Genomic DNA, 16572 nt, shown 5'->3' with positions numbered 1-16572 from the left:
AAGAAAGGGGTTACAAAATAACCAGAAAACCAGCAACAAAAATGACAGTAATACTTATGAATAACAACACTGAATGTAAAGGGAGTCACTTCTTCAATTAAAAGGTATAGAGTAGCTTAATGGATGAAGAAACAAGACCCAATTATATGCTATCTATAAGAAACCCACTTCACCTATAAAGACATATAGACTGAAAATAAAGGGGTGAAAAAATATATTCCATGTAACTGGAAACCAAAAAAGAGCAAGAGTAGCTATACTTATATCAGATAAAATAGGATACAAATCAAAGACTATAAACTAAGGAAAAAAAGTCAATTCAGCAAGACTATATAACAATTACAAATATCTATGCACCCAACACCAGAGCTTCCAAGTATATAAAGCAAACATTAATAACTCTAAAGGGAGAAAAAGACTGTAATACAACAGTATTGGAGACTTTAACACCCCACTCTCAGTAATGGAAAGAGGACAGATCATCCAGACAGAAAATCAACAAAGAATCATCTGAGTTAAACTACATGCTAGACCTATTAGGCCAACAGACATTTATAAAAACATTTTACCCAACTGCTGTAGAACAGACTTTCTTTTCATCAGCACATGTAACATTTTCCAGAGTAGACCATATCTTAAGCCACAAAACAAGTCTCAACAAATTCAAAAAATTAGAAAGTATATCAAGTATCTTTTTTGACCACAATGGAATAAAACTAAACATCAATAAGAAGAGGAATCGCAGAAGCTTCACAAATGCATGACAATTAAACAATATGCTCCTGAATGACCAATTGGTCAATGAAGAATTGAAGAAGGAAATGAAAAACTTTCTTGAAACAAATTAAATTGGAAATAAAACTTACCAAAATCAGTAGGCTATAGCAAAAGTAGTAGTAAGAGGGAAGTTTATAGCAATAAACACTGATATCAAAAAAGTAGAAAGACATTAAATAAACAACCTAATGATGCATGTACCTCAAGGAACTAGAAAGGCAAGAACAAACCAAACCCAAAATTAGTAGAAGGAAAGAAATAATAAAGATCAGAGCAGAAATAAATGAAATTGAGACTAAAAAAAATATGGAAGATCAACAAAACAAGAAGTTGGGTTTTTTTTCAACATATTATGGGGGTACAAATTTTAAGGTTTTGAATAATGCCCTTGCCCCCTCTCCCCCACAAGTCCGAGCTTCAAGTGTGACCATCCCCAAGACGGTGCACATCTCACTCATTATGTATGTATATACCTGCCCCCTCCTCCCCCCTTTCACCTACCCAAGAGCCAATTAATGTAATTCCTATGTGTCCACTTAGGTGCTGATCAGTTAATACCAATTTGCTGGTGAGTATATGTGGTGCTTATTTTTCCATTCTTGGGATACTTCACTTAGTAGTATGGGTTCCAGCTCTATCCAGGAAAATACAAGATGTGCTATATCACCATTGCTTCTTAGAGCTGAATAGTACTCCACGGTACCATTTGATCCAGCAATCCCACTACTGGGCATCTACCCAAAAGAACAAAGGACAATCTACAAAATAGACACCTGCACTTGAATGTTTATAGCAGCACGATTCACAATCGCAAAGCTGTGGAAACAACCCAAGTGCCCATCAATACATGAATGGATTAATAAGAAGTTGTTTTTTTAAAAAAGATAATATAGACAAACTTTTAGCTAGACTAAGGAAAAAAGAGATAAAAACCAAATAAATAAAATCAGAAACATAAAAGGAAACATAACAACTGATATCACTGAAATACAGGGAATTAGGAGGCACTATTATGAACAACTATATGCAAACAAATTAGAAAACTTAGAAAAAATGAATAAATTCCTGGACACATACAACCTACCAAGATTGAACCATGAAGCACTCAATAAATCAATCAGTAATGAGATCAAAGCCATAATAAAAAAGTTTCCCATCAAAGAAAAAGCCCAGGACCTGATGGTTTCATTCCTGAATTCTACCAAACATTTAAAGAAGAATTAATACCAATCCTACTCAAACTCTTCAAAAAATTGAAGAGGAAGAAATAACTCCAAATGGATTCTCTGTGGCTAGCATTACCCTAATACCAAAACCAGACAAGGACACAATAAAAAAAGAAAAGTACAGACCAATATCCCTGATGAACTAGATGGAAAAATCTTCAACAAAATACTAGCAAACCAAATTCAACAACATATTAAAAAGACCATTCACCATGATCAAGGGGAATTCATCCCAGAGATGCAAGGATGGTTCAACATATGCAAATCAACAAATGAAACATATCACATTAACATAACCAAGATCAAAAACATATGATAGTCTCAACAGATGCAGAAAAAGCATTCGATAAAATTCAACAACCCTTTATGAAAAAGAAAAACCCTCATCAAAATGGGTATAGAAGAAACATACTTCAAAATAATAAAGCCATATATGACACACCAACAGCTAACATCATACTAGACGGGGAAATATTGAAGATTTTCCCTCTAAGATCTGGAATAAGACAAGGATGTCCACTTGCACCGCTTTTATTCAACATTACTGGAAGTCCTGGCCAGAGCATTTAGGCAAGAGAAAGAAATAAAGAGTATCCAAATTGGGAAAAAAGTCAAATTATCCTTATTCTCAGACAATATGATTTTATACATAAAAAAACCTAAAGACTCTACCAAAAATCTGTTAGAGCTACACTTAATAGTTACAATGCACACTATCTGGGTGATGGACACATTTATAAATTTGACTCAAACTGTATAAAGTAATTTATGTAACCAAAACATTTGTACCCCCATAAAATTCTGAAATAAAAAAATAAATAAAGAAAAAAATTATATTAAAAAAACCTGTTAGAACTGAAAAACAAATTCAGCAAAGTATTCAGCAGGATACAAAATCAACATATAAAAATCAGTAGCACTTATATATATCAACAGTAAATAATCAGAAAAAGAAATCAAGAAAGCAATCTCATTTACAATAGCTACAAGAATATAAATTACCTAGGAATCAATTAACCAAAGAAGTGAAAGATCTACACAAGGAAAACTATGAAATACTGATGAAAGAAGTTGAGGACGGCCTGTGCTTGGGAGGCTCTTGCCTGCTGCCTGCGAATCCGTTGCTCTCTGATAGAGGCGTGTAAGTAGTGGCCGCAACCGCTGGGCTGGGATGATACATGCTCCCGGTGGAAGCAGGGGAGCCGAGCCCGAACCGTGGCCAGTACAGTGGTAGCAGTTGGACTGACCATTGCTGCAGCAGGATTTGCAGGCCATTATGTTTTGCAAGCCATGAAGCATACGGAGCTTCAAGTAAAACAAGTTTTTCAAAATCTACCAAAACCTGGCTTAGGTGGTGGCTATTGCAGAGGTGGGTTTGAACCCAAAATGACAAAACTGGAAGCAGCATTAATACTAGGTGTGAGCCCTACTGCCAATAAAGAAAAAATAAGAGATGCTCATGGACGAATTATTCTCTTAAATCAGCCAGACAAAGGAGGATCTCCTTATATAGCAGCCAAAATCAATGAAGCTAAAGATTTACTAGAAGGTCAAGATAAAAAATGAAGTAAATGTATGATGAATTTTAAGTTCTTATTAGTTTATGTATATGAATACCAACTTTTTATAATAAAATACCTCAGAGCTACAGTTTTAAAAAATGATTTAGCACAAGCTAAATCAAAAAAAAAAAAAAAACGAAATTGAGGAGGACACTAAAAATGGAAAGATATTCTATGGTCATGGATTGGAAGAATTAATATTGATAAAATGAAAATACTTCCCTGAAGGCATCACACTACCTGACTTCAAAATTTACTAAAAAGCTACAGTAAGCAAATCAATGATAATGACATAAAACCAGATACATATGTTACCAAGCAAGCAATGAGCTTGCTGCCCAATGCACATAGAAGCCAATGGCACCAGCTTTTGAGAAATGAAATAAATAGATTGCCCCATAAGCCATTGGTGCTATTTATATTTTAAATCTTTTTTCCCCCTCTGTGCTTTCCATTTGGATAAATTCTATTGATTTAAGTTCATTGATCCTCTCTGGTATGCTATCTACTCTACTTTTAATCACCTTCCAATGGATTTCTGATTTCAGATATTATCATTTTTAATCCTAAAATTTCCATTTGGGTATCTTTTGTTAGTTTCCAAATTTCTCCTGAAATGTCCATCTCTTCACCTATAATATTCATGTTTGCCTATAGACTCTTTAACATATTCAGCATAGTTATTTAAAGTCATATCTGCAAAATTGTTTGTGGGTTTATTTCTACTGACTGATCTTCCTCAAAGCTATAATTTACATTTTCTCACATTTTCCCATTTATTCCCAATCTCACACACCACACACACATGCACACACGCACACACGTGCATGTGCATAGCATTGTGGATGACATATCGCAGAGTCTTTAGGTCATGTTATCTTCCTTTGAAAGTAACAGCCTTTAGTGGCAGTGAGCTAAGTTACAGGTGGATCATAAACTTGAAGCCTGGATTCATGCTTTGTAAGTGTGGGCTTACTTTGGTTTTGCTTTTACTCCTAGCGTCAATTGATTAATTTTGGGATGTGGTACTTATTTTAAGGCATAGATCCTATGAGGTTTCAATGGGACAACTGGGTTTTTTCTAAGCCCCTGGAACTGGGTAAGAGTCGAACTCCAATCTCTTGTTTCTCCTGCTGTGAACAGTGGCTGGAATGAAATACTGCTCTACTCTTTCAGCCTTCCATACGATATTTTTCTTTTTGGCCTGTTGGGGCCTCACTCTTTGTGGCTGCTTCCTTTCCTGGATTTCTCTGCTCAATTTCTAGCCATAATGTCAGTCCTATCATTCCAGGAAACAAGGACAGCTTTCTGTTTGTAGTCTGTTGACACCACAGGGAGTAACCTCAAGGGAAAAGTGTAATTACCTTCTTTAAGAGTCAGTCCCCCTCCAGTTTTTTCAGTAACTGCAGTGTCTTCGAAGGATCTTTTTTCCTCCCTGTTTTATTCCAAATTTATCATTCATATCTAATATAAGCTATTCTACCATTATTGGAATTGGAAACTCCTCTTAAATTTTAAATGTCTATAGTTCTATCTTAGGGCACATAAATCATGTATAATCTTTTTTTCCAATCAAGTATGTCAAAATGTCTGTGATCAAGTTGCCTTGTTTTTAGATCTAGCTTATACAAAAAGTGAACACATACAGAGGGCATTTTGTATAACTTAAAAATCCCTTGACCGTCTTAAAGTAGAACTTAGGTCTAATGCTGTATCCAAGCAAGAGTGCAGACTCCCATCCTCCAGAATGTTGCAGATTTTAGTTAGGAGAACTTGGAATGTCAGCCTTCCAGGTAAACTTTCATAATATATTAATGTTTCCAACTAGTTCATTTATTTTTAATATACCTTGCAGGGCAAACGAACATCAGGCTATTGCTTGCAACTTGTGACTCTTTTCCTGATCCAAGATGTTCACTGGGATTGTTCTACCTGCCTCTCCCTCCTTCTCCCCACAGTATTTACTAGATCTGCCTTCCTCAACTTTTCCTTCTTTCCTTACCCATGTCATTTCTTTTAAAATGTCTTTTCCCCTCTGTATATAAAATTGCTCAATTATTTTCCACCTGTAAATAAACTTTCCCACCTTTGTTTTCATGTCAAACCACAGCCCTTTCTCTTCAAGCCTAACTCACTGTTTACTTCCTTCCCACTGGCTGACCTGCAGTAATCTGGGCTCAGTGCCTGATCACACCACTCACTCTGCTCTCTGTAAGGTCACCAAACACCTCCTCTTCTCCAATCATATTACTTGGTCTCTTTATGATGCTTGTGGCACGTTCTCCCTTGAATTTCTCTTCACTTCTATACTCAGTACTTCCAGAGGCTCCTTGCCATCCTATCCTCCATTAATTAATTAACTAATTAATTAATATAAATGTAAGAGGTACAAGTGTAGCTTTGTTACATGGATGTATTTGTGTATTGTCAAAGTCTGGGCTTTTAGAGTAACAATCACTTGAATAATGTACATTGTACCCATTAACTATCTTCCTTTTAAATGTAAAAATTCTGTGCACTGTCTTCCTTTTGTCTCCTTATTTTACACATTTCTCCTGAACAATCTCATTCATGACTAATAGCTTCCACTGTTACCCATATTACAATTCTGAAATTTGTTTCTCTAAGAAAAAAAAGAACCTCCTAGAAATTTCCATCTGGATGGGTTGTAAGTACCTTAAACTCACTGTACATTTCCCCCTCCTAACCACTATCTAAGTCTTCTACATATGTTAACACATTATATGTAAGCAGTCTGCATACATTTAATATTCCCCAACATAATACTGCATAATGACATTACTATCATGATGCCCATTATACAAGGTATAAGAAAAAGAGATATAGAGGGGTTAGGTGGCTCATGCAAGGAAAGACCAACTGTAGAACACATTGATTAAGAGAGAACAGCCTGGGTACATACCCAAGCTCTACCACTTGCTAGCTGAGAGATCTTAGCTGATCACCCACTCTGAGATGATTTTCAAATCAATAAAATGGGTATCAAAATAGTATCTACAATATTAGCTATTATTATTATAGAAAGTATTCATAAAAGAGAAAGTAAGCAGAAATCTCACCAAAGTATGGCTAAGTATAGTGGCTCACACCTGTACTCTCAGCACTTTGGGAGACTAAGGCAGGAAGATTGATTGAGGCAGGAGTTCAAGACCAGCCTGGGCAACATAGTGAGACCCCCATCAATGCAAAAAATTAAAAAATTAGAAGGGTATGGTGGCACACCATACCAGCCACTCTGGGGGCTGAGACACAAGGATCACAAGGATCACTTGAGCTTGGAATTTGAGGTTACAGTGAGCTATGATTGTGCCACTGCATTCCAGTCTGGGACACAGAGACTCTATCCCTTAAAAAAAAAGAAAAGAAAAATGAAATCTCACCAAAGCTAAAAAACCAAACCAAACCAAAAAAACAAAGTAGACCTTTATTACACCCCAAGCTACTTCATAGAAATAAGTATTGTAATTTCTCCTTCTAAAATACTTAGTTAGTTCTGTCACTTGTTACCTACATGGCTGCAGGTAGTTGAATTTTGTGTTATTTCAGGCCTGCTCAAGAAAGACTTTCTAATTAAAGGCTTATCTAATTAATGATTTATCACCATTGTAAGGTTCAGGGAATGTTTAAAATTAACCTGCAAAAAAAAGTCCACATTTCACCAAAGTTGTCTTTTTAGACCAATAAAAGTGGATGATGATGACTGTTTATTTTCAGACAGGATCTCGCTCTGTCATCCAGGCTAGAGTACAATGATGTACTTGTAGCTCACTGCAGCCTCAAACTCCTGGGCTCCAGTGATCCTCCTGCCTCAACCTCCAGAGTGACTGGGACTATAGGCGTGTGTCACCATGCCCATCTAATTTTTAAACTTTTTGTAGAGACAGGAGTCTCACCATATTTCCCAGGCTAGTCTTGAACTCCTGGGCTCAAGGGATCCTTCTGCCTCAGCCTCCCAAAGCACTGAGAGTACAGGTGTGAACCACCACACCCAACCTAAGACTCTCCTTTTGATAGGCACTTAACAAATGCCTTTGATAACCCTCTTCTTGCATTTTCTCAAAAAATTCTCACAAGCTTAGACATAGATCATTCTTGGTCTAGAGAGGGTAAGCTTGGCAGAGCTTTGATCCCAAGCGGTTTGAAGTTTTCAAAATGATTTCAGGTGTGTTATCTTATTTGATCCTAAAGAGCAACCAGTATGTCAGTCAGGACAGAAAAGGCACTGCCCATTTTATAATTCCCACATTCAGAAGGAATACATGTATTATTACATACCCTGTATGTGTAGGTGCTATAAACGTTACATCTTAATTAGAGCCAAAGTATTAATACCAAGTATAGGGAAAATCACATCTAACTAAACTTGTAGTGTTAGACGTGAGGGCAGTGATAACTTTTGAAGAATGGTGCGAGTCTGACTGGAGACAGGAAGGGGCTCCTGGGTGCTGGCAAAGCTTTATTTCTGAAGCCGTTTTATTTCTGTAGGAACCTATGGCGGTGTATTATGCTATTTCACTGTAGTTTCCCCAGCATCTTAACACGTCTTCTTTTTCTTCTGTGCTTTTCATTTATAAAAATAGACATTTTGTTGTGGGGGAAACAATTCATTGAGCTCCCAATCTAAGTTTGTCTCCCAACTTAGGTTTCTCTTATTATTTAAGAAACTTATATTATCATTTTCATATGGTTTCTTTAAACTCAACATATTATTTCTAATTACCCTAATTGTTCCCCAAGACAAACTTGTAAATCCATTTAAAATGTATAACCTCATTTTTTATTTTGTAAAACATGTTTCCTAGGAACTTCAGAGTTTATATAAACCCAGTCACCCAGAAAGTACTACTTATTAGAACATCCTATCCACCAATTCCTTCTCAATGTTTATGAACTTTAGAGATCAAAATGCTTGTTTTAAAAAGCGCGCGTACACACACACACACACACACACACACACACACACACACACACACACACGGCTTTGCCTTTTCTCTTCTTGGTACCCTCTCTGGTATTTTAAATTGGCCCATCCTCTAGCTAGTCAGATGTTTCCTTCTCATTTCTGCCAGATTGGTTTCCAGGCCCACAATGGTTCTTTTGGCCATGACATCTTTCTGATACTTCCATTATCAGTTTTACAACATTGGCCAGACCATAACTTTCTGCATTCAGGCAGTGAATACACCTATGACAATCACAGAGCTAACCACCACTACCTTCGTTCTGGTTATTGGAAGAGTATCTGCCAAGAAGTGACCATCTGAAGACAGCCCACATTCAGCTGCATTTATTAAGCAGGGTATGTAAAAATAAATTTTTGGTATTACCAAACTCAAGGTCTGTGGTCCACCTGTTTGCTAATTGGTAAACACCTGACTTCCTATCTTCCTCAGCTGCATTTTGGAAAGTCCAAAAACTTTCCACTGTGATTGGCTAGTTAACAGTGACAAAATGCTGCTGTTCCAGTGTTGACAACTGGATATGGCTAGAGTTCAGACATATTTAATCAACACCTTTCTCTTTAATCAAACACCTCTTGCCATATGGTTTCAGGCAGTTGTCTTCATTTGTTTTTAAGGATTCTAAAAATATATGAAGGTTCAATTTCTAAAAGTTTCAATGCTATAGACTTTTTCTTTACTATTGAACTAAAAATGGTAATATCCTTTATAATTCCATGCCTTTCAGAAAAATTTTAAACATTACCTTATCAGCATTTTTTCACTGGTTCTTTAACTTTTTTCTTATCTATTCCCCAACTATGGAAATAGCCAATTTTTAGATCCAATAACTGATTAAAGCCAAATTTTTGCCACTTTTGTCTTACTTACTAATTTCAATCTTATTACCACACTCAACACTGTCATTTTTCCATTTTCATTTTTTAGTAACAAAAGTCAATTTTTAAAAATAAATGGCAAAACTATTAACATATAAGGATGCTTTTGAAGCTAAAACTAACCCACCTGGTTTTTGTCTCTGAGATGGCAAAACATGTCTAGTCATCAAATGAAGCCTAACACCCTTAATTTGTACCTAAGTGTAAATGATACAGGCACATAATTTTTTTTTCAGCAACAGCAAATAGTATGCCCTCATAATCTGAGAGTGGAAAAGCAGAGTATAAGAACAAAACTCTCAAAAGACCAATGGACAAGGGTAACTGCATTTTGGAGAAAACAAATATAAGTAAATGTCATAATAATGTTAATCCATACCTTCCAGGGTAGCTTTTATTGGAGACTACTGGTAGTGAATTACCTTTTCTTTTAACAATACCAATCAGTCACTCTCCACTCAGTGGAAAGCAAAACAGGAGATGTTGTATGAAAGGCTATTTTATTGCAAAATTTAATGAGTAAAAGTAGGTTTCTGTAAAAATATGTATTATATCACATAATTTAAAATTGTATTTGTAACTAAAATCAGAGTGCTTTTCAACAAACAGTCTCACTTTTGAGAACAAGAGTTTTCTTTGGATAAAACAGACTTAGGAGAAAGAAAATCTATCTTATTCAAAAATGATACTATTAATATAATTCACCAATGTACTGGTAGAAAGTTATGGAATGGTTTTCTTGAACACATATTTTATCTATGAATTCATTTTAATAAACTGTAAGAGGAATATATATTAGTTTTCTGCTATCTTACATTACTAAATGTATGACTATTAGAATTTTCCATATCAGAACTGCAGATGTGTGAAATATTATGAACTAAAGAGGTAAATAAACGAACACTTTAAAAGCAACCTGGCAAGCTAAAAATAATAAAGGTCAGTGTAATGAAATTTAAAAATAACTTTGCTTAGAAACAAAGAATTTTATATTTCAGGCAAATACATATTTGCCTTTCTAAGCATATATTTTAATGTTTGGTTCCCTTTGCTCTTTTTCTGTTTCCTTTCTTCAAATAACTGACACTCTTAAGAATCTGAACTTTTTTTTTTTGAGACAGGGTCTTACTGTTGCCTAGGATAGAGTGCACTAGCCTCATAATAGCTCACTGCAACCTCACATAGCTCACTGGGCGCAAGCAATCCTCCTGCCTCTGCATCCCAAATAGCTGGGACTACAGGCACGTGCCAACATCACTTGTCTAATTTTTCGATTTTTCACAGAGACAGGGTCTCACTCTTGCTTAGGATGGTTTTGAACTCCTAATCCAGCAATCCTCCCGCCTTGGCCTCCCAAAGTGCTAGGATTATAGGTGTGAGCCACCGCTCCAGGCCTAAGAATTTGAACTTTTAGAGAAGTGTGTCACCTCTTTGAGGTCATCCTTTTAGTATATTATTGCTGACTCATGTGATTAAAAAACAAAACAACATCATAGAAAAAAAGGATAAAGTACACACACAAAAGTGGCACCATATGCTCAAGTTTATTGTGCAGTCACATGTTAAAAGTTGGAAACTAAACAGAACACTGTACCAGTTTTCACTAACTCAAATCAAGTTAGCAAATGACAAATTTTAGAACAGACTCATTTTATGTCTCGCCCAATGTGGGTGATCACAAAAATATTTACTTTCTATGTTATTAGGTAGCAAATTAATTTGATATACTACACAGCTTCCCAAGTTACCATAAGATATTTCAAAGTGTTTCAAAACTGGGAGGGAATAGTTCATATCCATCCTGAAATAAAATGTAGAATGGACTATTTAGGAGTAAACAACTTCTTTGTTTATCCCTAGCAGAATCACTCTCTCCTGATGATAAAAAATAATAATAAATCTCTGTTTAGATTAGGTTTATTAAATTAATGATGACTTTGAAATTATCTAGGTTTAATTACATTGTTATATTGCACTTGAGAATAATGACAATAAAAATCAAAGATGCAGTACCTTCCCCAAGATGTCCACTATGCATCAGAAATTAAAATGAAATATAAGCATATAATGAATGTTGCATGTCCACAAATTCATTGTTCCAACTAGCCAACCAACAAGTTAAAAAGGATACACTCTCTAAAACACTGACTATTAAGAAATTGAATTCACCATTTTTGATCCTATAATCAATTTTCAAATTTTCTGGGCTTTTTTTTTTTTCAAATTATTATTTATCAAACTACTACATACATAAGCTATCCAAGAATACAAACAAAGTGACACTGAGATGGGCAATGGCTACACATGGATACTCCACGAACAACTTATTCTTCTCCACATTCTGCAACATAGGAACATCTACTAATTACAAATTCTGTTTGCCTTACAAAGACCAACTGATCTATCATATATTATACTTTTGCCACACAAATCTCTCTCTAGGGTCATGATTTACTATTAAAAATCTTTCAGAGCCCTCTTAAGCCTGTAAAGTGTCTTTTACTAATTCTTGAATTTTCTCTTTATATAAATATAAATATTATGTGTTAATGAGAATTAACTATGAAGTAGTTTCATAACACAGGTAGAATTGTGGCAATAATATTTTGACTAATTGTTTTGCTTTTCAGAATCACTGAGAACTTAATCAGAATTATAATAATTAATCATAAAAGAAAGGTAAAAGGAGGAATGACCCTCACACAAATGTTTCTGAAAATATCAATTCTGAAATAAATACCCATATAACAAATTAATATCAGCATCAATATTTCTTACCAAAGTCAAATGCTTTAAATATCTTCTAGCTCATTCACATTTTTTAAAAACCAAATCAGATTATAAGAATTTTATCCTTCAAAATGGATTTTAATTCTCAATAAATACCAAATATAGTAGCATTTAAAATATCTGGAAATTAAAATTGTTTTCATAATACATTTTTGATATTTAATCAAATACATTCACATGATACTTTAGAGTAAAAAGAATCCCAACATTTTTCTCAGAGAAAAGGTTTTCAAATTATACTTCTCCATATTTTTGTAGAGATATAAATTGTCATCTTTTGAAAGAAAAGCTACACTATTGCTTAACACTATACTTCACAAAGGAAATTAAGCTCATATTAATATCCAATTACAGCATCTTTCAATTTCCAATACAAGATTATGCCTTGAGATAGAGGCCATTAAAGGAATAGATGATGCAAAGCAAACACTAACACTTTTCTCAAAGAGTGAATTTCTAGCCAACATATTTTCAGGAATGACTACTATTAGGTGGGAAAACAGATGGTAAAATTTGTTACAGACTAGCTTAGTGACTGGTGCAGGCAACACTTGGCTCTAGGATAAAAATATTTTTTTTTCTTAAGGAATTTTAAGTTTATGGTAATAAAAATACTTATTGCATATGATTAAACTCTTTTAAGCTACTAATAAAATTTATACTCCAAAAGCCACTGATTTTGAAATTCACTAAAGCTAAATATAGGGTCTTGTCTATGTTCTATCTTGTATAACTCAACTAAATGTGCTTCTATTTTATGACTATATTCTCAAGATTAGCACAGTCACTGTACATGGAATGATAACACAAAACATGGCAAGATAAATTTCAATTATTTTTAAAACATAGAAAAACAGTCAATGATTTAAGGGAAATATTTCTCATTGCCTAATAAGGACAATAGTTAAAAAGCTATTAAACTCTCATTTTCTAATGCACAACATGATGTAATTGCACAAAAATAGGTATAACTGATAGTCATCTCCAGGTCTTGAGGAACTATGAATAAATCACTTATTCTACTAGAAGATTGACCACCCTACAGCCATATAAAACTACAACTTGCCACCTATGCAGCTTTTATTAAAAATCCTAGAAAAGTAATTTATGTTAACAAACCTAAGAAAGCTTTTCAATAACTTGAACTACTTATAAAAATGCCTTTTAAAAGTTATTCTGGCAGCTGAGACCAGTTTTACACATTACCTTGCTTAAAGTGAGGTAACATTCATGTAAGTAACATCATGCTATTGCTAGAAGTAAACCAGTGAGCTACCTTAAGAGTTTTCATTCTAAGCATTTCTCATGGGGCAGGGGTGAGGGATCCAGGTTCCCACATAAACTGTAAAGATTCCTCATTGATCTTGACCCATTTCTCAGTAAAGTTTAGAAATACAAGGAAAAATACATGGATAGGAGGAAAATAAATTAACACCAACTAAAGCTCTGCTCTACTCTAACAATGTACTACTATATTAATAAGCAACTATTTCAAAGAACTACAAACACAATATTTTAATTAAAATGTTCTTTTTTGTATTGCAAATAGCCAAACTAAAACAATGGAATAAATATACTTTGGAAATGATTTCCAATTCTGTATGGCTTTCAGCATCACAATACTTAGGGGAAATTAAACTATTACACAAATAAGGCAATTGTGATTCTAGAACTAATTTTTAGTATAGATTGGCTTAAAGGATTTGACATAAAACAAACTATACAAGGTAAAATGTAATAAAATAAACTGAGGATTAAATATAAATAAAAATTTAATAGCATCTACCCAATTTTCATATTAAAACAAAATATTGTACCTTTGCTATCACAGGCAAGAATTCTGATGGTATCGTGCATGTTTTTTTTTTAAGTTCTACCATACAAGTGATATTAAAATCCAAGTTCGTGCAGCTATAAAGTCTTTAGTAGCTTGAAAAGTCAACTGTAGTGTAATGTATATTAAGTACCTACACAAAAGATATGGATGCTAATGTCCAAATTTGGGATGCTTTAAAACAACAACAGCAAAATCCAACATACTAAATCAGAAACAGTACTTGTAGGAGATACTAATCTATATAAAGTAGAAACTCAGGCACTACCTGTCTTATGTACATTGAATAAAAACTATCACTGGAAATTTTATTATTTAAATACCTAAAAACACAAGTTGCTGTGTGTGTGTTAAATGTATGTCTGAACTTATTTATAATGAAAAAATTGACAAATATTGTTCTTATTTTGTGGTTAATGCCATGGGCATGATCAGCAATACAGTCCGGCAATTTTATTCCTCAAAAAGATTTAAATTTATAATCAAGTTGGTAATTCTGGTGGTATGTTGCATAAAATCAGTTAAGTTTCTGAGTTTCCTTCACCATTTTCATGAGGTTGAAGCTGTTCCCTTTCTTGTTCTTCTTGAGGTGGCCGGACACGTTTAAAAAAGCCCATCTGTCAGTTAAAGAAAAACCAACGTTATTGTCACATCAATGTAGAATTATAAAAATATTTTTTGAGTGACTATATAATCACCAAGAAACTTAAGTGGCACTTTATACATTTTCTCTTCCCCTAAATATTAAGTATGCTCATCGTATATCATATAGGTCCCTTTCTTCCTTCCCTTACAGTTTTATTCTTCTTTCTTTCCCTCCCTCTCTCCCTCTTTCTCTTTCTAAGTCCATTACTCACCCTGTACATTACAAATACCAAAAGAGCCAGTAGCAACAATCCTGCTAGAACTGCTAAAATGATCACCCACACAGGTACAGGCATGGGTGCTGGTTGAATGCCCCAGGTGACATTAGTAGTAACCTATTGAGGAAAAACATTTTATTAGCTTTAACAAGAGTTCACTGAATTAATCAACAAATATTTGAGTGACTGTTATATTTTTATTTTAATGGTATTCACATTATGTTCTTTTCTTGCATATGATAATTTAGTGATCTCATGTTTGATATCTATAGCATGCACATATGCACATAAAATTCCAAATGACAGGTTATCTCCTGATTGCATCTGAAATGATTTTTAAATAATCCAACCTAGTTTATGATATGCTGATCCCATTTTTAATCTTCAGAGATCTTCAAAATGCCTCACTTGTCACAGTTAATTTCCAACTTTTTAACTTTCTAATTTAGTATATACCAAGAAATCTCTTACATAGGACAAGATGCTAAAGTAAAAGTTCTAGCTTTAATAATTGTGGGGGGGAGGAGTAAAATAATAATATTAAACTAGGGTATAATCAAATCAAATAACTTCATTACTTTAAATTATCAAAATACTTAAACGACCATTTTAAAAAACAAAATAAAAACATCTATGGCATTTGAACTGAGTGCATTTATTTCATTTCTGTAAATCTATACTTACTAATGTGGAGTTGACGATATCCTCAATTGGAAGGTTCTTATATGGAAACTCTATGACATTAAATGAAGCAGATGACTTCAGAGAATATGAATGATTCTGGTTTTCCTTCTGCATGGAAATAACAGTGAGATGATTTCCCAGATATCAGGTCTTTTTTATATCTTTGGAAAAAAAATGGATATGTTTGCTAAATGCTGTATCTGTCTACTTACATTCATAAAGGTCTCAGTCCACAGTAGAGACTTCACATACAGGATGGCACTCTTTCCTCTGTCTAGTCGCCCCACCTGGCAGACAATCTTCAAGCACTGAGCAATTCCACAACCCTGCCAAAAAGAATTCTTTACTCACAGAAAAAGTTATTCTATCATCTCTTCGACATTTGAAAATTATATGCAGGGTTTGCTTTTTTTTTCTTTTTATGTGAAGGCCAAAGAGAGATTATCCAGATTCTTATCTTGTAGGAGTAATGCTTAAAATAAGCAGGCTAAGTTTTCAGAGATGATCATTAGATTGTTAGATATTAGAGAGCTAACTCTACTGTATGAATATGAGTAATTTAACTCTAAAATGAAGGTATTTTTTCCCTACATGTTTTATATGAAATGCATATACTGTTAACCCATTTTCTGTAGTTTTTGTTTTTAATAAGAGAGATTTAAAATTTTAAAAAAAATAAAAAGAAGCAACCTTTTGACACATTAAAATCTCTAAATATTGATAAAAAAATAAAAGTAAAATAAAATAAGCAGGCTAATAGTTCAGTCTATGAATGCTTTTTGTTATGAAGGGGTTACTTTTAATGTGACTTTTTTATAGAAGGAGAAGATCTATAATATTAAAAGATAGCTAGAACTGAACATTCTTTAGGCAAACCATGGTGAAAATGGTAAGATATGAAAATCAGATCACAATATTCCTGTGGAAGAGAAAAGGAAACAGAGTGAATTTCTAATCATTATTTCATGTTGGATCT

The 16572-nt window shown here is 34.0% G+C and overlaps 1 protein-coding gene and 1 pseudogene across 2 annotated transcripts in view; one reads left to right on the top strand and one right to left on the bottom strand.

Moving 5' to 3' along the window:
- The first annotated feature begins 3162 nt into the window (after positions 1-3162).
- Positions 3163-3645, top strand: LOC105879296 (mitochondrial import inner membrane translocase subunit TIM14 pseudogene; annotated as a pseudogene).
- A 7305-nt stretch (positions 3646-10950) lies between these two features.
- ITGAV (integrin subunit alpha V) overlaps positions 10951-16572 on the bottom strand; it is an 89980-nt gene continuing 84358 nt past the window's right edge. For both annotated transcript variants that reach the window (XM_012779480.3, XM_012779481.2), the window contains exons 27-30: positions 15809-15922; positions 15597-15704; positions 14907-15029; positions 10951-14666 (exon numbers count right to left, since the gene is read on the bottom strand). In XM_012779480.3, the coding sequence (XP_012634934.1) occupies positions 14571-14666; positions 14907-15029; positions 15597-15704; positions 15809-15922 (441 nt within the window). In that variant the 3' untranslated portion in view covers positions 10951-14570. The remainder of the gene's footprint in view (positions 14667-14906; positions 15030-15596; positions 15705-15808; positions 15923-16572) is intronic.

This window comes from Microcebus murinus, chromosome 8 (assembly GCF_040939455.1).
Source record: "Microcebus murinus isolate Inina chromosome 8, M.murinus_Inina_mat1.0, whole genome shotgun sequence".
In the NCBI taxonomy this organism is placed as follows: domain Eukaryota; kingdom Metazoa; phylum Chordata; class Mammalia; order Primates; family Cheirogaleidae; genus Microcebus; species Microcebus murinus.
The sequence above is the reverse complement of the archived record's forward strand: the minus strand, read 5'-3'. Positions and strand labels throughout refer to the sequence as shown.